The sequence below is a fragment of the Papio anubis genome, chromosome 4 (genome assembly GCF_008728515.1).
Source record: "Papio anubis isolate 15944 chromosome 4, Panubis1.0, whole genome shotgun sequence".
Taxonomy (NCBI): Eukaryota; Metazoa; Chordata; class Mammalia; order Primates; family Cercopithecidae; genus Papio; species Papio anubis.
In genome coordinates this window covers 128597701-128622210 of record NC_044979.1, presented here as the reverse complement: position 1 = coordinate 128622210, position 24510 = coordinate 128597701, and the positions used below count along the sequence as shown (strand labels likewise).

Genomic DNA, 24510 nt, shown 5'->3' with positions numbered 1-24510 from the left:
CCTCAGCCTCCCAAGTAGCTGGGATTACAGACATGCACCACCACACCTGGCTAATTTTCGTATTTTTAGTAGAGAGGGGATTTCGCCATGTTGGCCAGGCTGGTCTCAATCTCCTGACCTCAAATGATCCACCCACTTCGGTCTCCCAGTGTGTTTGTAGTTTTAAAAATTATCTTTGGAATTTGTCTTGTCTCTATTTCTAATTCATTTAATCTACTTGAAGCCTTAATCATTTATTTTCTTCTAATATGTTGAGCATCTATACCGATTTTCCTGACCCCACTTGCCTCATTCTCCAATTATTCTTCCCATAGTTATCAGCACTGAATGCTAATAATAGTACTTTGTTCATATTAGTTATTAAAACTCTTCAGCTGGGTTCAGTGGCTCACGCCTGTAATACCAGCACTTTGGGAGGCCAAGGTAGACGGATCACGAGGTCAGGAGATCGAGACCATCCTGGCTAACACAATGAAACCCCGTCTCTACTAAAAAAAAAAAAAAACAAAAAACTAGCCGGGCGAGGTGGCGGGCGCCTGTAGGACCAGATACTCAGGAGGCTGAGGCAGGAGAATGGTGTGAACCCGGGAGGCGGAGCTTGCAGTGAGCCGATACCGCGCCACTGCACTCCAGCCTGGGCGACAGAGCCAAACTCTGTCTCAAAAAAACAAAACAAAACAAAAAAACCACTCTTCATTTATTCCTTATTATCTTCAACGTAAGCCCAGCTTCCCAGTCATGACATACAGGACTCTCTGTGTGACCCCAATACTTAACAGAGATGTGTTTCAGATTTCAGAATTTTTTGGATTTTAGAAAGTAATACGGTTTATGCAATACACATATGACATCCTCTGCTCATTTCTGAACACTTATGGGAGTGAATGGCAGGTGCTTTTAATAATTACACTGGGGTAAATTATGCTAGGTGTAAACTGGACCTGTCTTGGGCAAACCAGGATGTTCTTTACACAGGTTAAGAATGTCAAGCAAAGAACATTAGGGATGAAGCAATACAAGGAGAACAGATAGAGAGAGGGGAGCAGTGGGTTAAGTGGAGTCCTGGAGAAATATTTGAAAAGGGAGAAAGGAACATGGCTCTTGAGGCAGGGGGGAAACCTGGAGCAGGTAGCCTCACGAATCCCAGGGAAGAGGAATTGTTTTTCTATTATTTTAGAAGCAGAGCCCCTTTAGGAGACTCCTCATCAGATAATGGTTATTCAGTGAGGGGTCATATTCTTAATTAAAAGGGCTTTTACCTTTTCTTAGAATACTATGTTTGAATGACTTTTTATGTATTAGGATATAAAAGTCTCTTTTAAGCATTTCTATTTTATAGTCATTGACCAAAATCTAATTCAGATCCAGCTTAAATCCAAAAGTCATTTCATGCTACATTTTATCCTGAGGTTGCTAGTTATTTAGTCAAATACAGTGAGTATAATCACTACAGGCTTAGAGTAAATTTCCATGTCAAGAGGTAGAACACATTTATTCTGTAATATTGAATCCTGTAATATTGAAAATCAAAAACAGCCCTTTTTTTTTTCTTCTATAGAAAATAAGATTTTTAAGGAAGTCAGCAGGAAAATAGAACAAGTGAATATTTTACATTCTTAGTGGTTTATGGTTGGCCGTTTTCCCCCAACATTTTGTTATGAAAAGTTAAAATGTACAGAAGAATTGAAAGTCTTATGCCCACCAGCTAGATTCTTTCATTAACATGTTGCTGTATTTTCTTTATCACTGTCCATCTGTTTTACCATCTGTTTGTCCCTCTTTCCATCCATCCGTCTATCTTTTTTTTTGGTAAGCATTTCAAGTAAGTTGACTGGCAGTTTTTCTAAGCAGCTGTATCTTTATTTTGTTACTGTTTTTTTCCTGGATGTTGTAATTACAGTGTCAAGATATTTAATGCAGATGTTTCAACTAACCCTTTTTTCTATTTCTAGAAATCTGAGATTGCCAATAATCCCTGACAATCTTAAATTCTTTTTTAATTCTGGTAAATAGTGTCAGACCTGACTAGAGCCCTCTTTCTCAATTGTTTTGTAATCCAGACAATTAAAACCATTAGTCATTAAAACATAATTTATAGTGGTTTTAAAGCATGACTTTCTAAATTTTAAATCAACATTTATTCATATTACGTTGTTTTCAGAGTGGAGAGATCTACAGACCAAGTCATCAAGCCGGTCAATGTAGCAGCTCTATCCAAATGGGTTGGGAAGATACCGCCAGATGTTTTACAAGACATGGCAGTGATTGCTCCTATGCTTGCCAAACTTGGATATGACCCGTATGCCAACCCACCTAACTATGGAAAACCTGATCCCAAAATTCTTGAAAACACTCGAAGGGTAAGTGAGATTTTTTAAAGCAACTGAGAAAACTAGATTTGGAATTTGGGATCCGAATACTTTTTTTCTTATTTTATTTCTTGCTATTTAATGATCAGAAAATTATTTTGAATTAGACACATTTGGGCCCAGCAGCCTGGCGCGGTGGCTCACGCCTGTAATCCCAGCACTTTGGGAGGCCGAGGTGGGTGGATCACAAGGTCAGGAGATTGAGACCATCCTGGCTAACACGGTGAAACCCCGTCTCTACTAAATACACAAAAGATTAGCCAGGCATGGTGGCAGGTGCCTATAGTCCCAGCTACGCAGGAGGCTGAGGCAGGAGAATGGCGTGAACCCGGGAGGCGGAACTTGCAGTGAGCAGAGATCATGCCACTGCACCCCAGCCTGGGTGACAGAGCGAGACTCCATCTCAAAAAGAAAAAGAAAAAAAAAAGAAAAATTTGGGCCCAGAATAGGGCTGACACGTGTAGTTTCAGCACTTTGGAAGGCCGAGGTGGGAGTGAGCCCAGGATTTCAAGACTAGCCTGGACAACATAGTGACACCCCATCTCTACAAAAAATATAAAAATTAGCCAGGCATGGTCACGTATGATTCTAGTCCCAGCTACTTGGGAGGCTGAGGTGGGAGGATTGCTTGAGCCTGAGAGGTCAAGGCTGCAGTGAGCTGAGACTATGCCACTGCACTGTAGCGTGGGTGACAGAGCAAGACCTTGTCTCAAAAAAAAAAAAAAAAAATGAAGAAAAATTCTATTTGTAGAATACTTTCTTATCAGAAGTCTTCCACTGCATTTTAAGGATAACTGGCTAATTGGGGATACTCCTTAGGGTATTTTGCTCAGTTTCTAGGAGTAAAACTCACTGTTGGGAGATATATTCTCAGCCAATTACTGCAGATCTGCATAAATACTATAATTATTAGTGACCTTACTTCTGATTTCTTTCTTTCTGTAAATCTAATAGCCACTTTACTTTAAACCTTTGTTTAGATGAGGCATAATTTTTGGATACCTAAAGGCTAAACATTGGTTACACTAGAAAAATTATTAAACACTAGTCTTCTGATTAAGAGAAAGTTGCTATTAAAGTGACATTACAGTTTTTATTTTAATAAGTTATGCTCACGTCTTTACAAAATATTGTTTTGGAAAGTGCTGAAAACTCAGAGCTAATTAGATTATATAGCCTACCAGTTGAGTCTATTTCAAATCAGACCTTATATATTCTTTTCTTTATTGCAGTAAGATCTGTTTAACATAAAATTTACCACTCTAACATGTTTAAAGTGCACAATTCAGTGGCATTAAATACATTCACATTGTTGTGCAACCATCACCACCATCCATCTCCAGAACATTTTTTGTCTTCCCAAACTGAAATTCTGTACCCGTACTCTTCATTCCTTAGCCCCTGTCAACGGCAGTTTTTTGTGTCACTTACATATATTTTTTGAAACTACATTTCAAATAAGACAACCGTGTTAGCGTAAGTTCACTGATAAGCTATTTGATTCCAAGGTGAAAATTCCTTGGCTTTGTCTGGTATTCTCTTGTTTATATCAATGTCCTTCCCTCCCTACAACCATATGCCATATCATCTCTTTATTCTGTCTTTTGATAACTTTAATTGACAAATTTATGCCACATTTATTTCATGAGATTAATTTCTATGTGAATTCCTTTCTCTTAGGTATTACTTTTATTTCCCTTTTTCAGTTCATCATTAGCAGCTATATGAGAAGAGCTGCCTTCTTATAAACCATCACATATGAGGGCAAATTAAAAAAATAATCACTATCCTCTTTATGCTTTTCATATATATATAAATATTTCCATTATAAAAATATAATCATTATATGAAACTTACAAAATTAAAAGGATAAGAGAATAAAAATCACCTGTAATGTTACCACCTAGACACATACACATATTATTCTTTTTTAAATTTTCTTATTTATTTACACATATTTTCTTAATATTTTGATGTATTTTCTCTCCTCTGCATTATGTTAAACAAAGGTAAGATTACATATATCATCTTACCTTTATATACACACAGTTTTGTATCCAGCCCTTTTAATATTCATGAGCATTTTCCCATTGTGTGCATGCTTTTTAAACATAATTTTTGTAGTTTTATACCTTCATAGAAGCCACCTTAAATTCTTTCTGAAACACAGTAGTAAATGAATGAATAAATCAACAAACAAAATATATTTCCCTAGTAGATGTTCTATAATTGATTTTACCATTTTGTTGTTTACAGTTTTCTCTTTGACAGATTGTGCTACAGTGAACATCTTTGCACATACTCAATTTTAGGATTTTTTTTTTTAAGGTAGGACCAATAAAAGTAGAATTAAACCAGGGTAAAGTATCTGAGATTTTTAAAAGGTGTTTGATATCTATTGATATTAAAAAACAACAACAACAAAAAAAACCTTTGGGCTGGCCACAATGGCTCACGCCTGTAATCCCAGCATTTTGGGAGGCTGAGCTGGGTGGATCGCTTGAGCTCAGGAGTTCAAACCCACCTGGACAACGTGGCAAAATCCCATCTCTACAAAAAATACAAAAGTTAGCCAGGTATGGTGGCACATGCCTGTAGTTTCAGCTGCTTGGGAGGCTGAGGTGAGAGGATTGCTTGAGCCTGGGATTTTGAGTTTACAGTGAGCTGAGATTGTGCCACTGCATTCCACCCTGGGTGATGGAGTGAGACCCTGTCTCAAGAAAACAAAAACAAAAAACAAACAAAAAACCTTTGAACTACCAGCACAATTGAGGTAATTTATTTTAGATTTTTGTTGGTTTTAATAGATTTCATTGATTAATGTAATTGAACATTTTTCAGTTATTAGCTATATGTATGTATTCTTTTATGAACTATCTTTTAAGTTTTTCCTTTATTTATTTGAGACAGAATTTTGCTCTGTTGGCACAATCTTGGCTTACTGCAGCCTCTGTCTCCTGGGTTCAAGTGATGATTCTCTTGTCTCAGATGGAATTATAGGCACACGCTACCAAGCCTGGCTAATTTTTTTTTTTAGTTTTAGTAAAAATAGGGTTTAGTCGTGTTGGCCTGGCTGATCTCAAACTCTTGACCTCAAGTGATCTACCTGCCTTGGCCTCCCCAAGTGCTGGGGTTACAGGTGTGAGCCACTCTTTCTTCCTTTCTTTTTTTTTTTTTTTTGAGACGGGGTCTTGTTCTTTCGCCCAGGCTGGAGTGCAGTGGCGCTATCTCGGCTCACTGCAAGCTCCACCTCCTGGGTTCACGCCATTCTCCTGCATCAGCCTTCCAAGTAGCTGGGGCTACAGGCGCCCACCACTACGCCTGGCTAATTTTTTAAGTTTTCATTAAGAGACGGGGTTTCACTGTGTTAGCCAGGATGGTCTCGATCTCCTGACCTCATGATCCACCCACCTCGGCCTCCCAAAGTGCTGGGATTACAGGCGTGAGCCACCGTGCCCAGCCAGCATGAGCCACTCCTTAAAGTGTTATACGTATTAAAGTTTTGTGAGCTCTTTGTAGTTGGTAATTCATAGCTTTCTCCTTTGCACAATAGTGAAAGGCTTTTTTTTATTACCAAGATACATGTACAGTGCTATTTTGAAGGTTTTATAGCATTAAAAATAGCAAAATGAAGACATTATAGTTTTCTTACATGCAAATTGGCTTGGCTAGATTATCCTTTGCTTTCTTGAGTGATGGGTTGGGAAGAATGCTATGGTTTGAATCCATGTGACCAAAGAATCTATGTCATACACACTCTTGGTTTTTGAAAGGATTTCAAAATAACACACTGAAATTTAAAAACATCCACCTTTTTTTTTTTTTTCCTGTCTCTGCCTATCTTTAAAGTGACAGATAATTTTGAGGAAGAAAAGATGAAGTGTGAACTATAATGGTGTTTTTGGGCCTTTTGTGGTAATGCATACAAACTGACATTCTTGTCTTGTGAGGGTAGATTTCATAAGACCTTTTTGCAAAGTAAATCCTGTGTATCTTCAATGCTTTTTTGCCTGTAATAAGTCAGATGCTAATGTATCCAACACTGATGGTCATGAGGTTTTTATAAAGCAGTGCTTGAAAAGAGATTGTTGATTGTTAGCTATGATATGAGATGGGCCCCAGAGAAAGAGGTGGCTGGGGAAGGTGTTTTTCCATTTTTTTTTTTTTTTTGAAACAGAGTCTCGCTCTGTCGCCCAGGCTGGAGTGCAGTGACGCGATCTCGGCTCAATGCAAGCTCTGCCTCCCAGGTTCACACCATTCTCCTGCCTCAGCCTCCCGAGTAGCTGGGACTACAGGCGCCCGCCACCAAGCCTGGCTAATTTTTTGTATTTTTAGTAGAGACGGGGTTTCACTGTGTTAGCCAGGATGGTCTCGATCTCCTGACCTCGTGATCCACCCGCCTCGGCCTCCAAAAGTGCTGGGATTATAGGCGTGAGCCACGGCGCCCGGCCTGGGAAGGTGTTTTTCTTAGTTATGGTGTGAGAGTGGGAGAAGAATCACATTTTAACTGAGAATTTAGAATGTGGATCTCTAGGCCTAAAAATGCTGGTTTTTTTCTTTTTTTTTGTACAATTCTGGGTAGTCTGCAAGTAATAATGAGTCAGCACATTTTAGGGACATATTGCCCAATATTGAATAGATAATCATGCTTCATGGTTACTGTGACTCACATAGTAAATTGGTAATGAAACATTAACATATTTTGTACCCTATTCCACCATAGTCTCTAATCCTAAAATTATAGCACATTTCAATAAATAGTGCTGTCTAGGTTACATCCTTAGCCTTCTTGCATAGATTCTTAACCTTTTTAGACTTAAGAACTTATTTGAGAATTTGATGAAACATGTGGATCCCCACCTCAGAAATACAGACATATGAATACACAGATTTTACCCACAATTTCAGTAGATACCTACATGTTACAAAAGTCCATCAGATTAAGGACTCCTATTACCCACAATTTCAGTGGATGCATAGATGTGCCAGAAGCCTGTCAGATTAAGGACTCCTATTTTATAGTCTCCTTGTTCAAGCTCATCCACTCATAGGGCTTTCATTACAACCTATTTGCTGATAATCATAAATCTGTATTTCCTAGTGGGTCTCTTTCCTGAGCCCCAGGTTCGTTATTTCCAACTGTCTTCTGTATGTGTCCACAAGGATGCTCTCAAGGACCTCAAATTCAAAGTCCAAAATTGAATTTATTGTCTAAACTTGTTCCCTGAGAGGCAGAAGCTAGGTGAAATTGTTCGTTAAACTGAGCAGGAATCCACCTTGAGAGTGGGGATGATGCTGTGCTCATCTATACTTGCAGTACCTATGAGCCAGAGAGCAGATTTGAGGAACAGAGTCCTCAGGGCACATAGCTCAAGTCCCACAACAATTCAAGGACCTGGTTGCTAAACTAAGAGAGAGCTGAAAAGCAGATCCAATTTATGAATGGAATATTTAGTTGGAAACCTGAGTAGATAGTACTGAGGAAGAGCAAGTGATCAAATGGAAAAGCATGTATCAAGGTGCAGAACCCACAGTAATAGACAAGAAGAAATGTGAAAATGAAGTCAGCTGGGACAGGGGTTAGATTAAATCCCTAAACCAAACAGCAAAAAGCTGCAGCAGTTGGAATTGATATTCTTACATTAAAGGTGAAGCCTGGAATGAATGCATAGTTGTGTTTTCTGGTTCCTATACCCAGCAAAAACTGCTTGTTCCTGTTCTTTCTGTCTCCATACTTAGCATGCTTATTCGCCCAGTTACCCAAATTAGGTCTCCTTACTTAAAATTCGTGAATGACTCCACTGTTACTACAGGATAGAGTCTAGACATCTTAGAATGACATTTACTTTTCTAGTATTTGGATATTTTCTCATTATCTTTTTGTTGTTGATTTCTAATGTGACCATTATGGTCAGAGAACACTCATTATGGTTTGTTTCAGTCCTTTGAAATATATTGAATATTGCTTTATGGCCAGTATATAGGTCTTATGTGATCACTTGAAAAAATATGTATTCTATGATTATTGCAGAGTTCCGTAAATATCAATGAGGTCAAGTAATTTTATAGTGTTGTTATAGTCTAAATGTTATTTGATTTTTTGTTCTGCTTTATTAATTTTGGGAAAATTATGAATTTTTCCATTTTTCCTTACATTTCTAGCAATTTTGTTTCATGTATTTAGGATCTCTATTATTGGGAACACACCCATTCAGACCTTCTTGAAGAATTAACTCTTTTGTAATTATGAAATAGTTCTCTGTATCTCTGATGTTACCGTCTGAAAGTCTACTTTGTCAGATATGAATATAGCCACAACAGTGTTTTTATGTATACTATATACATGGTGTATTTTCTCCATTGTTTTACTTTTAATCTGTGTCTTTATATAGCTGGCTTTGTTTGTTAATCCAGTTTTATAGTCTCTGCCTTTTAAATGGAGAGTTAATCCACTTATATTTAATGTAATTATTCATTTGATTGGATTTAAAACTACCATCTTGCTATTTGTTTTTTATTTGAATCATCTATTTTTGTTTCTTTGTTTGCCTTCTTTTGGATTAATCTTTTTTAGTATTCCGTTGTTTGTATTATCTCCTCTTTTTAGCTCCACCTCTTTGTTTTTTTTGTTTTGTTTTGTTTTTGCTTATAGTGGTTACTCTAAGACATGGGCTGCACATTTTTTATTTAGTAAAAATCCAGATAGTAGGCCGGGCACAGTGGCTCACACCTGTAATCCCAGCACTTTGGGAGGCCAAGGCGGTTGGATCACAAGGTCAGGAGATCGAGACCATCCTGGCTAACATGTTGAAACCCCCATCTCTACTAAAAATACAAAAGAAATTAGACAGGCTTGGTGGTGGGCGCCTGTAGTCCCAGCTACTTGGGAGGCTGAGGCAGGAGAATGGCATGAACCCAGGAGGCAGAGCTTGCAGTGAGCCGAGATTGCACCGCTGCACTCCAGCCTGGGCGACAGAGCGAGACTCCGTCTCAAAAAAAAAAAAAATTCCAGATAGTAAATACATTATGCTTTGTGGGCCACAGATGGGCTCTTTGTTCTTTACTTTACTGAAGATCCAGATTTTCATCTGGCATCATTTCTCTTTAGCTTGATGAACTTCCTTTAGCAGTTCTTATAGTAAGGATATGTTGACTACTAATGCTCTTAGGTTTTTTTTTTTTTAAATGTGTTTTTTATTTTTTTAATTTGAGAATATTTTGCTGGACATAGAGTTCTAGGCTGTTGGTTGTTTTCTATTTTTTTTTTTTTAACTTTCAACATTAAAAAGATACTATTTTATTGGCTTCCCATGTTTTTGATGAAAGTCAGCTGACATGAATGTAATTTTTTTTTTCTTTGACTGTTACAAGATTTTTCCCTATTTTTGGTTTTCAGCAGTTTGATTATAATATACCAAATTCTCTGATCCGTTCTACTGCCATCTCCAGTGTGGGCCTCAGTTTTGATTAGTTTTTATTAGCCTATCTTTGAATTCATTGATCCCTTCTTTTTCTGTGTCCAGTCTGCTGGTAAGCCCATCTGGTGACTTCTTCATTTCAGATCATTTATTTTTCAGTTCTAGAATTTCCCTTTCTCTGCTGGAATTCTTTGCTCTTTACCCATTCTGTTGATCTTTTCCTTTAACATATTCCTAATAACTTTTAAAGTCTTCATCCATGGGTCCCTCCCTGTTGAACTTTTTTTCTTTTTTATGGGTTATAGGCACACCTTGGAGAGATTGTGGGTTTGGTTCCAGACCGCCAAAATAAAGTGAATATCCCAATAAAGCAAGTCACAAATATTTTGGTTTCCCAGTACATATAAAAGTTATACACTATATTGTAGTCTGTTCAGTCTGTAGTAGTATTATGTCAAAAGAAAACACAATGCATATGCCTTAATTTAAAATATTTCATTGCTAAAAACAAAATGCTAGCAATCATCCCAGACTTCAGCAAGTCATAATCATTTTGCTGGTGGAGACTCTTACCTCCATGTTGACTGCTAGACCATTCGGGGTGCTGGTTGCTAAAGATAGGGGTGACGATAGCAATTTGTTTTGTTATGTAATATTCTAAATCCTTTGCTGTCTTTTCAACAATGTTCACAGCGTTGAGTAGATTCCATCTCAAAAAACCACTTTCTCTGCTCATTCATAAGAAGCAACTCATTCATTCAAGTTCGATCATAAGATTGTAGGAATTCAACTACATCTTCAGGCTCACTTCTAGTTATAGTTCTTTTGCTATTTCTACCACATTTGCAGTTCCTTCCTCCACTGAAGTCTTGAAGCCCTCAGTGTCATCCATCTGATTCTTCCAAATTCCTGTTAACGTTGAAATTTTGACCTCCTCCCATGAATTATGGATGTTCTTAATGGCATCTAAACTGGTGAATCCTTTCCAGAAGGTTTGCAGTTGACGTTGTGCAAATCCATCAGAGGAGTTAGTATCTATGGCAGCTATAGCTTTATGAGATGTATTTCTTAAATAATAATCTTGACAGGGCCAGGCGCAGTGGCTTAAACCTGTAATCCCAGCACTTTGGGAGGCTGAGGTGGGTGTGGTCACCTGACCACACCTGAGGTCAGGAGTTCAAGACCAGCCTGGCCAACATGGCGAAATCCCATCTCTATTAAAAATACAAAAATTAGCTGGGTGTGGTGGTGCATGTGTGTAATCCCAGCCACTCAAGAGGCTGAGGCAAGAGAATTGCTTGAACCGGGATGGGGAGAGGTTGCAGTGAGCTGAGATTATGCCACTGCTCTCCAGCCTGGACGACAGAGTGAGACTCCATCTCAAAAAACAAAACAAAACAAAACAAAAACAACTTGACAGAAATTACTCCTTGATCCGTGGACTACAGAACGGATGCTGTGTTAACAAGCATGAAAACAACATTCATCTTGTATATTCCTATCCGAACTCATGGGTGACAAGGTATATTATCAACGAATAATAGTATTTTGTGAGAAATCTTTTTTCCTAAGCAATAGATCTCAACAGTGGGCTGAAAATTGCACTTTTATGTTATAGAGGTAGCTTCTTTCCTTAAGCTTCATGAACCAACAACCTCTACTAGCCTCCAACTTTTCCTCTCTCAGCCTTTATAAAATTGAAGAAAATTAGGGCCTGGCTCTGGATTAGGTTTTGGCTTAAGGGAATGTTGTAACTGGCTTTATCTATCTATCTAGTCCACTAAAACTTTTGCCATGTCTGCATTAAGACTCTCACTTTCTTACCACTTGTGTGTTCATTGGAGTAGCACTTGAATTTACTTCAAGAACTTTTCCTTTGTATTCACAACTTGACTATTTGATGCAAGAGGACTGGCTTTCAGCTTATCTCAGCTTTCAACATACCTTCCTCACTAAGCTTGATAGTTTCTAGCTTCTGACTTAAAAGTGAGAGATACGCGACTATTCCTTTCATTTGAACACTTAGAGCCCATTGTTGGATTATTAATCGGCCTTTTTTCAATATCAATGTGTCTCAGGAATAGGGAGGCCCAAGGAGGGGGAGAGAGATGGGGGAACAAACAGCCAATTGGTGTAGCATTCAGGACATACACATTAAGTTAATTATGTTATATGGGCTTAGGATCGTGGTACCCCAGAACAATTACATGGTAACATCAAAGATCACTGATCACACATCACCATAACAGATATAATAATGAAGAAGTTTGAAATACTGCAAGAATTACCATAATGTCATAAAGAGACATGAGGGGAGCACATGCTGTTGGAAAAATGTCACCAATAGACTTGCTCACCACAGGATTACCACACACCTTCAATTTGTGAAAAACACAACATCTTCTGAGCACAATGAAATGAGGTATGCCTGTACTCATTTGCTTCTTCACATGTCTTAGAAGTTTTAACTGCATACTGGACCTTTTGTATAAAAGAAGGGTGGAGAATTAACTAGGTAATACTTTTTGTTTTATTTTTGTTAAAGAGAGCAGTTCTTTCTTCCAGCAGGTAGCTAAGGTGATCATTCAGATTTCACAGTGAATCAAGCTGAGCTGGGGCTGAGCAGCAGCTTTAATTAATTTCAGTTTGCCTCTGGATTCAAATGAGATTAAGGAAATTTGACTTTTAGTCCAACCTTAGCTTTCTGTATCATTTAGATGGGGGGTTGATTTCTTTGATTTTAGCAAGATTTCAGCTGGGAGGCAGTTGGGTTGAAGATTAAATTAATTTACTTTACCTCTGGATTGCAACTATAGCAGGGCCCTGGAACCCAAGCACCACACAGCACTGGGAGATATCTCTCTGTCTCTCACTGTGCTCCCACCAGCACTTACTAAGATTCTCTTGTAGTATTATATGTAATTGTCAGACCAAGAGATTTGTTTTTACACTCGAGACTCTTTCAGATTCTAATTAATCATACCAGTCCACAGTCTCACTAAAAGTTTGGCTTGTTTCAGCAAAATCTTTCCACCTATGGGAGACTTCCTTTTCTGCCCACTTGTACCCAGACAGGCAATTGATTCAAGGTAGCTAGAAACAGGCTTTTGTTTCTCTGTGAAGAAGAACTCAGCTTTTCCCAGAAATTGGCTCTGTTAGACTTCTTGGCATTCATTTACTGCTCTTTCGTGGCTTTACAGAAAACTATGAAGTTAGTTTATCTGGTATTGTCTTGTTTTGATGAGAGCAGTGGTCTTTGGGGATCAGCTGCATTCAAACCAGATTGGAACTCTTTAGAATGATGGCATTAAGATTCTTTGCCTTCTGCTTTCAACCTTCCTTTTCAATCTCATCTCTTTTTATTCTTTTAAACACCCCATAGTACCTCCCTTTCATATCCGTAGCACACTGTATACCTCCATACCTTTGTTCCTTCTGCCTAGATTGCCCTTCTTCTCATCTTACAATTTTGTCTTTTAAAACTCAACTCACGTGACACCTCTTCTGTGCCACAGATCCTCCTACTACACTGTACCTACCTTTACTCATGTACTTTTCACATTATATTATGATGATTTATGTTATACGCTGCTGCTTTTAAACTAAGGACTTATATACTTTGCCAGACATGCCTTCAATTGAAATTGTTAATACAGTTCAAAATGATGCTGTAGTCTTTGTTTAGTTACGGTAACAACTTTCTGGTCTGAAAAAAAAAAAAAAAGGCTATGCATCCCTTCAACAGAATAAGAGTTTTAAAAGTAATGATGTGGGAGGATCTCTAAGATATGGTCAGTGTTATGTTTTACCATTTGTATTTAGAAAAACAGCTGTGTGTGTATGTATTTATTTATTTTGAAACGGAGTCTCATTCTGTCACCCAGGCTGGAGTTCAGTGGTACGATCTCTGCTCACTGCAACCCCTGCCTCCTGCGTTCAAGCGATTCTCCTGCCTCAGCCCCTGGAGTAGCTGGGATTACAGGTGCATGCGCCACCATGCCTGGCTAATTTTTATATTTTTAGTAGAGACGGGGTTTCACCATGTTGTCCAGGCTGGTCTGAAGCTGCTGACCTCAGGTGATCCACTCACCTTGACCTCCCACAGTGCTGGGGTTACAGGCATGAGTCACTGCACCTGGCTTGTATATGAAGTTTTTTAAAAAATAAATAAGTAAAGAATTTTCAAGGACAAAGATACCATTTGCATTTTGTAGCCTGAGTGCCAGACTTAATACTTGACAATTACTTGATGCTCAATAAATGATTATTATTAGCAAAATAACCTTACACATGGAAAAAGAATATGCCAAGAAAAGGGATCTTCAGATATGAGGCTCTTGGAGTTATGACTCAGCTCACAAGGATTCTGTCGTAGGTGAGAAATGCTCCATTACCCAGAGGCAAACCCCCAGAGGTTGTGGCAGCACTTTATGACTACGTATCAGTCTGGGCTCAGTCAGGGAAACATTGAGCCACTGTAAGTGTTATAGGAGTGAGGGGTTTAATGTATTAATTAAGGCTTATGCAAATGTGGGAGGACTAAAGAAGTGAAGGTCTGCACGTTTTTTATTGTATACTGGACATGTTGTTTAAAATAGGAGTAGGGAATGAGCTGGATACAGCTACAGTTGGAAGACTAGAGGAATAGGCACCAATGACTGAAACCTGCAGCTCTATAGGGGCAGAGAAGTACTAGGAAACTGCCTCTTGCTGCCAAGGTAGGACTCAGTGTGGGAGCCCAAGGAAAGGTCTTTGAAGCCTGCCATGGGGATAAAGTGGAGCTTTAGGAGAGGCCAGTGGAGCGACTGCATCTGACTGCCCTGACCTCTTAAAAATAATGGCTTCTGCTTCATTTCCACCTTCTAAAACTCATAGAAGCCTCTGACTCAGAACCACACAGGGAAAGGAATTCTGGGAGACTTAATTTTCTGTCCTAGACAGCAGTGGTGGTGGTGCCAGTTGACCATCCAGCATAGGCCATTCCTTTGCCAGCCTGGCTTACATACACACCTATTTAAACCGTATTTAACTGCCAGATAAAGCTAATGCTCTGCTTAACATGATGTAACTCTCGCTTAGCAAACTGAAAGCATGCTAACCACTCCCTCAAAGAGGAGATGCTGTATTTCATATTGTGCTTTGTACATTTCTGGCTGATATGAATGTATTCCACTAGCTGAGTCACATCCTCTCTTTGATACCCTAAAAACTTAGATATACTGAGATACAGAGGTAGCCATTCCCTTTTTTTTCTTTTTTTTTTTTTTGGCAAGGTCTTGTTCTATTGCCCAGGCTGCAGTGCAGTGGTGCCATCATAGCTAACTGCATCCATGAACTCCTAAGCCCAAGCGATCCACCTGCCTTAGCTTCTCGACTATAGGTGTGCACCACCACACCTAGCTAAATGTTTTTTTATTTTTAACTTTTTGTAGAGACAAGGTGTCACTGTGTTGCCCAGGCTGCTCTTGAATTCTTGGCGTCAAGCAGTCCTGCTGCCTTAGCCTCTCAATGTGTTAGGATTATAGGCATGAACCACCGTGCCCAGCCAGAGTCAATACACCTTATATTAAAGAGTATTATTAGACAGGGAAAAGTGGAAAAAATAATTAATTAATATATTCAGTATATATTCATATCAAAGCAAAGAAGAATATCTGCCAAACTATTGTAGTTCTCATTTTCTGTACCTTTCATGTGATCATAGCAGATATCTGTCACTTCTTTCTTCCTCTAGCCATTCCATGTTCCTTTGGTCCTCAGTAGTCACCTCAGATGGTCTTTGTTCTTTGCCTTATGGAGTGGCCTAAACCTTCATTCTGGGGTGTATGTACCAATAAATGGCCATATCGTTTTGCTCTAATACCCCGTTAACTTTCCATAATAAACAAGTGTAATAGAAAATCCTAGGTTCCAGGCAATTTCTTTCCTTCTTCCATTGAGTGTTTTTTTCCCGTTGTGTATTTTAAACTTGGTTCTTCCTTGATAATCAGGATTAATCAGCCTAGCTATTATAGTACCTACCTTACTTGTCTTTTGTCTGAGTGGCATGAGGAGCAAGAATTACTGGGTTAACAGTCTCAGCTCTCTGTTCAGTGGAAATAATGTGTCTCCCCCAAAGAAGCACTTGTCCCTTGAGGATTAAGACCTGTAAACTGGGAGAGTCCACAGCTGCTGGAAGTTTTCTTTTGGGGAAGAATTTTGATAATATTTAGTGAATATAGGGCTATTCCGATTTTCTTCTCCTTGTGTCAATTTTGATAAATTTTGTTTTTTAAAGTAATTTGGCCATTTCACTTAAGTTGTCAAATTTGTTGGCAGGAAGCTGCAGTATTTTCTTAGAATTCTTCTAATGTCTGTCAAATTGATAGTGATAACTTCTTTTCTATTCTTCATGTGATGACCCCTTGATTCCTCCTCTGTCCACACCCGTTAGTGATTCCCTCCACCTGAATGTGGACAGGACCTGTGACTTGTTTGCAACAAATAGAATACAACAGAGGTGATGGGAGATATGTGATTGCATGATTATATTATATAAGATTACAGCACTGGACTGGCTGGAGTGTGTGCGTCTCTCTCTCTCTCTCTCTCTCTCTGGACATAATGACTGGACATAATGACTGTTATCTTGTATAGACTCTGGGTTCCTTTATAATACCCTTGTGAATGCATTTATTTTTGTTTTAGCAGGCAATCAACCCAGGTAGGCTGGATTATACATTGTTTTGCTTTTTGCAGGCAGTGGTTCAAATCTTAATTCAGTTATCAAAGCAAAGCCTTTGCTAACCTGGTTTGGGTTTGTCCTGTGCATGTGTGATTCAGAGGTTAAGCTGAGACCCGTGTAGATGCATACATAAAAGTGGAGAGCTCCTTCACCTGCTGTTTCTGCTCCAGGAGTTTTCTCTGACTCCCTGTCTTTCTTTGGCTCCTTTCCCTGCTTCCTCTGACCAGAAAGAAAACAATTCCTATCAGAGTTTTAGCCACCTATGTGTGCTGCTTAGTGACTGAAGCTGTCCCACCCTCAAGGAAAAACCTGATGAGAAAAAAATAAACAAACAGAAAACTCACCCTGTAAGGTCACTTCTCCAACTTTTTACTTCCCTCCACAATCTGCCGACTTTTATTTACTTTCCAGATCCTCATGTAGTTTTTTGTTTTGTTTTGTTTTGCTTTGCTTTGTTTTGAGACAGAGTTTTGCTCTTGGTGCCCAGGCTGGAGTGCAGTGGCACAATCTCGTCTCACTGAAACCTCCCCGTCCTGGGTTGAAGCGACTCTTGCCTCAGCCTCCTGAGTAGCTGAGATTACGGGCAGCTGCCACCATGCACGGCTAATTTTTGGTATTTTTGGTAGAGACAGAGTTTCACTGTGTTGGCCAGGCTGGTCTTCAACTCCTGACCTCAGGTGATCCACCCGCTTCAGCCTCCCCAAAGTGCTGGGATTACAGGTGTGAGCCACTGTGACCAGCCCAAGGTAGTTATTTTTTAAAAGTTTGCTCAAACTTTATACTTATAATTAGAGGGAGAAACAACTTTATGGGATGTAGTTGGCTTAACCTTACCATAAAGGAACCAAAACTCCACTTCATTCACTTTTTTTTTTTTTTTTTTTGGTGACGGAGTCTCGCTCTGTCCTCTGTCACCCAGGCTGGAGTGCAGTGGCATGATCTCGGCTCACTGCAAGCTCTGCCTCCCGGGTTCACGCCATTCTCCTGCCTCAGCCTCCTGAGTAGCTGAGACTACAGGCGCCCGCCACCTCGCCCAGCTAGTTTTTTGTATTTTTAGTAGAGATGGGGTTTCACTGTGTTAGCCAGGATGGTCTCAATCTCCTGACTTCATGATCCACCTGCCTTGGTCTCCCAAAGTGCTGGGATTACAGGCGTGAGCCTCCACACCAGGCCCACTTCATTCACTTTAAAAGAAGTACTTGACCAGAAGCAGTACTGTTTAGAATGCCATTATGGTGAATAAGATATTTTGTAAGGGAAAGGATGCTGGTTTTGACAGAAATGTGGGCAGAGAAGGAAATCTTCACTGAGTAAAAGCAGTGTCCTTTTCAGGATGGAAGCGGTCCGGTGTGATCATCCTGCTACAGATGGCTGCCCAGACCCCCTGGGAGCAGCGCTTTATCGGGGCACCATTGTTGGCCTCTCCTGTTGGCAGGTTGGACACTTAGTCGTGATTGTTGTCAGGTCAGCCTTGACAGGTGGAAGCCAGTGTCACTGAGCACATGCATAACCTTCATTCCTACTGCTCTCACAGTACGATATGAACTTTGTTCATTAGCCTTCTGAGCAAGGGAAACAGTGGCTGGTAAAATAATGAGTCATTTTGTCCACTTGGTTATTGAGAGCCTCCTCTGCTGAGATTATCCATTGGTCATCATTTACATGGGACACAAATACTCTAACACTTTGTCCTGTTTGAGAATAGTTTATTGACATAGCTCGTTTCTACATCGTACCACAAGTTTCCCAACTTATTCTGAATTTCTGAATTTCCAGTCAAACCATTTGCTACTGACCACAAATCAGTGTGGATTCATATCAATAGCCGTCACTCCTTTGAGACAAAATGTGCAATCATGTACACTGCTTGGAGTGTATGATTAGCAGCCTAAGCGACTTGGGTAACTTGTTAGCCAGTGGTAAAGTGTTCAGTCCTTACTAAGTCCCAGTAGCAAGCAAGGGCTCTTTCTCAAAAGGGAGAGTAATGATCTCCAGAAGTTAGCATAGCTTTGCTCTGAAATCCTAGGATTCTATACTGTGATTCACCTCTAGGGCCTGCCATACCTCCACACAGCACTGCGGTCTCCCACAGACATTTCAGACACCACTGGATCTCTTGAATCATACGGCCTCAGATATGATACGATTGCAGGGCAGCCTGAACTTATTCCAGAGTCATCTTTTGCTCTGGACCCTACTCAGAATGCCACTTTTATGGGTTACTTGGTAAATGCATATGAGTAGTAAACCCAAATGAAACAAAACTCAAAAACAGCACATATGTCTTTTCCAAAACCCAAAGAAGATCACTAGGTGTTGAGTCTATTTCTTATTGGAAGGGGATACTAGGTGTACCAACTTGTCCTCAGAGAAATATCTTATTCTTTTTCTTAGATTGTTGAATCCCTGGAAATTTCACAGAGGTGACAGACCACTCAGTTTTTTCAGGGCTTATTTTCTAACCTCTGACACATATGCGTCTTCCCAAAGTAGGTAGGGTGTTGGCTATTTCATGTTTAATTAAGTCCAGTTAACATGTCTCAGTATAGTGGACCAGTATGCTTTTTTTGTACAGAAGTGAGATGATCAGGGTTCCCGTAGACTAGATTATGACAGAATACTGTAGTGAGAGTTGCTGTAGCCCTTTGGTGTAAGATGTTACTTCTGATGATCTTTACTAACAGATATAGAGAAGAAGTGCTTGCTGGATCAATAACTACATTTAGATAGTAGGAGCTATGTTGATTTTCTCTAATAAAGTTAATACATCTAGAACAGCAGTTGTAATAGGAGTCACCACTCATTAAGTATCATCCTGTATCTTAAGTTTTTGTTGGCAATACTAATCTCTGCAGTTTCTCCAGGAACGCAGTATTACTTTTGGTGTAATATTTTGGTAGAGAGAGGCAGCTCTAGTGTAACCCCTGAAGTATGGCTTTAGTATGCTACCCATCTCTGTAAGTCCTAGGGACACCATCACCAATCAGCCACCACCAGAGATCTCTACAACTCACACCATTCTCTTTTCCTACTCTACCTCTGCACGTGCTTATAAAGTGTAGCCATGTGCCCATTGTTTCTATCATGAAGCGTCACCAGTTGGCTCCTGTGACTCAGAGATCTTTTCATCTTTCCCTTGGGTTCAGGGAGTCTATTTCTCTGACAGTCTTTCCCGTTATTATTTCTAGCCTGCAGTGAACAAGCACTAAAGAGCTTTTTAGGATTTTGTTTCCCCCTTCACCAGTGTATTTCTCAAAGGCTTGGTGAAGGAGTGAGTTCTCTAGACCTTCCTGGGATGTAGTTAGGAGATGAGTGAACAGATCAGTCATACATATTAAATACACTCCAGTATTCCTTATTTTCTAACCTTTTGAATAACTTTTATTTTATTTTGAGACTGAGTTTTGCTCTTGTTGCCCAGACCGAAGTGCAATGGTGCCATCTCAGCTCATTGCGACCTCTGTCTTCCGGGTTCAAGCAATTCTCCGCCTCAGCCTCCTGAGTAGCTGGGATTACAGGCGCCCGACACCATGCCCAGCTAATTTTTGTATTTTTAGTAGAGACAGGGTTTCACTATGTTGGCCAGGCTGGTGTCGGAACTCCTGACCTCAGGTGATCCACCTACTTTGGCCTCCCAAAGTGTTGGGATTACAGGCGTGAGCCACTGCACCTGGCTTGAATAACTTTTATTTACAGTATACCAAGGAGGTTCTGGCATCTAAGCTTCAACGTTACATTCCTTCTTGTCTGGTCTAACATTCTTAGGATTCATTCCTACACACTTCCTAGGTTTCTGCACGTACAAATGGGCAAAATCTAGCACAATGACCCTAGCCCTCCGACGGTCATAGCAGGGTGGTTCTTGACCCAACCTAGGCAAATAAAGGTCTTTCCCTGGGACTGTGAAGTGGTACCAAGGAAAGAAAGGTGGTTTGTCTCTGGTGGGGAGGGCCACTAGATATAAGGCACAGGAACTGTTGCTGGAAGTTTTAGACACTGCTGACTACTTGTTCCTTTTTCCCTGTTAGTAAAGACTATTTCTTTTAAAAACAAAAAAAAGGAGCTAAAACTGCCAGATACTCATTTTCCCATACACTCTTGTGGGTGAAATGACCACTTGACCAATTTTTTATAGCCAGTGATACATAAGGAGATTTTTTTTTTTTTTAACAGGGAAAGAGCTTACAAATTTTATGTGCACATGTATGCATGAGAGTTGCACAATTTTTTTTAAAGAAAAACTCAAATGGCTTGATGATTGAGACTTTTATACCACCCTGAGATTACAGAAAGAACAGGGGCTTGGATCATGGCCAAACAAATTATGGTGGCAAAACAGGTTATGGGAGGAAGAGAAGACCACCTTTGCCTCGCTAGCAAAGGTAGTCTTGAACTCTCACAGGTAGCAGCCCTCAGAAAGAATAGATAGTAGCCAGTGATAAATGTTTCTAGCAGACCTTTAAAGGCATTAGACTCCCAGTTAATCATTCTTAGGTCTGGATAAGGAGACATTTGCTAGGGATTTTCTTGGAGAGATTTAGCTTTCTTAGAAAATAAAGAATTTTGTGAAAAGAGCTTACTCCTTCCTTCCTGCTTTTGAACACTGCTGTGGAAGAACATTATGCTTAGCCCTGCTGCAGCCACTTTTTGATCCTAAGAGAAGTTATCATCAACACACTGAAGGTGACAGAAGGAAGATTAGGACAAAGCCTTCCCTTGATTCTGGGCTTAGGACTGTCCATCTACCTCACATCTGGACTTCTTGTTGTGTGTTTGAGATACTCGTACTCAGTTCTATTACTGTATGTTCACTGCAAATGGGGTCGTGTTCTTCAGTGTATAAGGGAATAAAGTCAGCCGGGCGCGGTGGCTCACACCTGTAATTCCAGCACTTTGGGAGGCCGAGACAGGCGGATCACGAGGTCAGGAGATCGAGACCATCCTGGCTAACACGGTGAAACCCCGTATCTACTAAAAATACAAAAAATTAGCTGGCTTGGTGGCGGGTGCCTGTAGTCCCAGCTACTCTGAAGTCTGAGGCAGGAGAATGGCGTGAACCTGGGAGGCGGAGCTTGCAGTGAGCCGAGATCGCGCCACTGCACGCCAGCCTGGGCAACAGAGCGAGACTGTCTCAAAAAAATAAAAAAATAAAAAAAATTTTTAAAATAAGGGAATAAAGTCAACCCATCAAGAGAAGCAGAGCCAAAGAGGTCAAGGGAGTGTCCGGCAGGGGTTGAGGTCCTGGTTCTGGTTGTCCATGAAGATCATCTCCAGCTCTGCCCTTGCCACAGTTATGTGAGACGTCCTAGTCCACTTCCGGGAAACATTTCCCTTTTTGACTGTATTAGTTGAATTGGGTTTCTGGGTTGTAGTAGGAGTATTCCAACTAACACCATACTTGGTGAATTTGAAGTATGATTAATTTTTAGCTACTTCTCACTTTATTTCTTGTGCCTAGATTTGAAGAGTATTTATTTATTTGTTTGTTTGTTTGTTTATTTATGAGACAGGGTCTCGCTTTTGTTGCCCAGAGTGCTCTGGAGTGCAGTGGCATGATCATAGCTTACTGCAGGCTTGACTTCTTAGGCTCAGGTGATCCTCCTACCTTGGCCTCCCAAAGTGCTGGGATTATAGGCGTATAGGCATGAGCCACTTTGCCTGGCCTAAATTTTAGTTAAGGAAATTATTATTTCATTCTTTCAAAATTTTCATAGACCTTCAAAGCAACAACTGTAGAGTTAAATTCATTTCCTCAACTTGGCAGGATTTTTTTTTTTCCCCTATTGAAACATTTTGTCTTTTTTTTTTTTTTGGTGACAGGGTTTCACTCTTTGCTCTGTTGCCCAGGCTGGAGTGCAGTGGCAGGATCATAGCTCACTGTAGCCTCAAACTCCCCTGGGCTCAAGCCATCCTCCCACCTCCGCTTCCTGAGTAGCTGGGATCATAGGCATGCACCAACATGCCCAGCTAATTATTGTATTTTTTTGTAGAGACGAGGTTTCACTGTGTCACCCAGGCTGGTCTCAAACTCCTGAGCTCAAGTCATTTACCCAGCTCGGCCTCACAAAGTGCTGGGATTACAGGAGTGAGCCACCGTGCCCAACCATTTTGTTTTATTTTGAAAGAAGGCTGAATTGATTCCTGCAGGCATTCTGTAAAGAATATATAAGGAAGTTCAAAGTAGAACATTTTACCATCTCTCAGAATACTTTAGTCTTTCTTCTGATACATCACTTTAAGTCTTTGATTATTAAACAAGCAATTACTAAATAGTTGCTTTTTGGAATACTACCTTCTAATGCATTAGGAGATGCAAAGATCTGGCTTGTATCCAGGAGGAAAATACAGGTAATTGGATTGGAGAGAAAAGACATGCCGTAGAAGAAAATGAAATAATAATAAGATGGGAGAAAAATGTTTTACTGTGTTTTAAAGGGTTAAAAACTGTTAGAAACCTAAAAATTTGTCCACAGGACCAGCCTGAAAGTCTGAGACTACCCCACAGGAATAGCCTTGTCAAGGCCTGATTGTGCCCTTTGATTTATTCTTCAAAGTCAAACCTTTCTAATCTTCTCTCCCAGCTTTGGCACTGTCATTCCGTAATTGTATCCCAATAATTTGTGTTTTTTACCAGAAGTTCTTTAGGGGCTAATGAGTTTCATGCACTCGTATTTGCTGTGTAAAGTAGGGTTTCCTATACGTTTACTTACCAGATTAAATGTCAAAGGATCCAGTCCTTTGTTGGTTTTGTGTACAAGCACAAATTCCACTTGCCTATGCCATTGAGAATTTCATACATTTTAGTTGTCTTTTACAACTGTGATCCCATCTGAAGGTCTATGGGAAATTCAGTTCCTTAAACAAAAGAAATAGGTTCCCCTCATCCTTCTCTTTCTGCCTTCTTTAGTGAGAGTGCTTTTTGAGAGCAAGAGAACATTTGCAGTGAAGAGATTTAGTTGGATAGCTATTTATACAGTTTTCCTTGGAATTTTAAAGAATGAAATCATTTCTCTTTAGGTCAGCAAATGCCTATTCTGAACATTCAGAGTGACTGTTCTAAACAGTAGTGTTCAACTCTTAAAAAACATAGTGTCTATAAATGAGAATATAATAAATCAGTATTAGAAGTCGTTTTTTACCCCATGCTCTAATTCAGGAGAAAATATGAGAGGAGATACTTACTTATAGGTTAACTTGGTGTCTGATTACCAGTGCCTGAAATAATTTCCCCAATTACCTTTTTAAAAATCTATTAAAATATTGTAATTAAAAATCCCTTTAAAGTGAACATATGAAAAGCTCTGTGCTAAAGAATAGGGAAATTTTCCACTAAGTTGATCATTGATTGTATTGTGACGTTTCCTTAAACCCAAAGATTACCCGAAGATTACTGTAGAAGTAACACTACGAAAAATCAGATTAATGATAGGGAGAGTATACATTAGATGCTCTTCCAGAATGTACAGGAGAAGGATAGAGATGAAAATGATTGATAGATAAGAGAAAATGATACCTATGAAAAAAAAAAAGAGATTTAACTGGTGACTAATAGATGTCTGCAAAGGAGACAACAGAAGTGGAACAAAAGCATGAATCAAATGTGTCATCGTGGAAGACTTTCCAGGGTTGAAAATGACCCGAAGAATAAAAGAGCTCACTATATTCTAAACAACATTATGAAAACGTGTCTGTAACCTAGACATATTTTGCTGATTTTCTTTTGATTTTAAGGATCCTAAAAAAAAAAAAAATCATGCATATATCAAGGCACAAAAAAATGAGCTCTCAACAAAGAAACAAAAATTATGCTGACGGCCAGGCATGGTGGCTCATGCCTGTAATCCCAGCACTTTGGGAGGCCGAGGTGGGCAGATCACAAGGTCAGGAGTTTGAGACCAGCCTGGCTAACATGAGGAAACCCCGTCTCTACTAAAAATACAAAAAATTAGCTGGGTGTGGTGGCATGCGCCTGTAATCCCAGCTACTCGGGAGGCTGAGG

At 39.7% G+C, this 24510-nt stretch overlaps 1 protein-coding gene across 6 annotated transcripts in view; it reads left to right on the top strand.

Moving 5' to 3' along the window:
• TPST1 (tyrosylprotein sulfotransferase 1) overlaps nucleotides 1–24510 on the top strand; it is a 141419-nt gene that overhangs the window by 70457 nt on the left and 46452 nt on the right. For 4 of the 6 annotated variants that reach the window (XM_031664895.1, XM_031664893.1, XM_009202877.3 and 1 more), the window contains exon 3: nucleotides 2162–2360. In XM_031664895.1, coding sequence (XP_031520755.1) covers nucleotides 2162–2360 — 199 coding nt within the window. Of the gene's footprint in view, nucleotides 1–2161; nucleotides 2361–17843; nucleotides 19965–24510 lie in introns of those variants that run through there. The other 2 variants (XM_031664894.1, XR_001900645.3) reach the window with 2 other exon arrangements.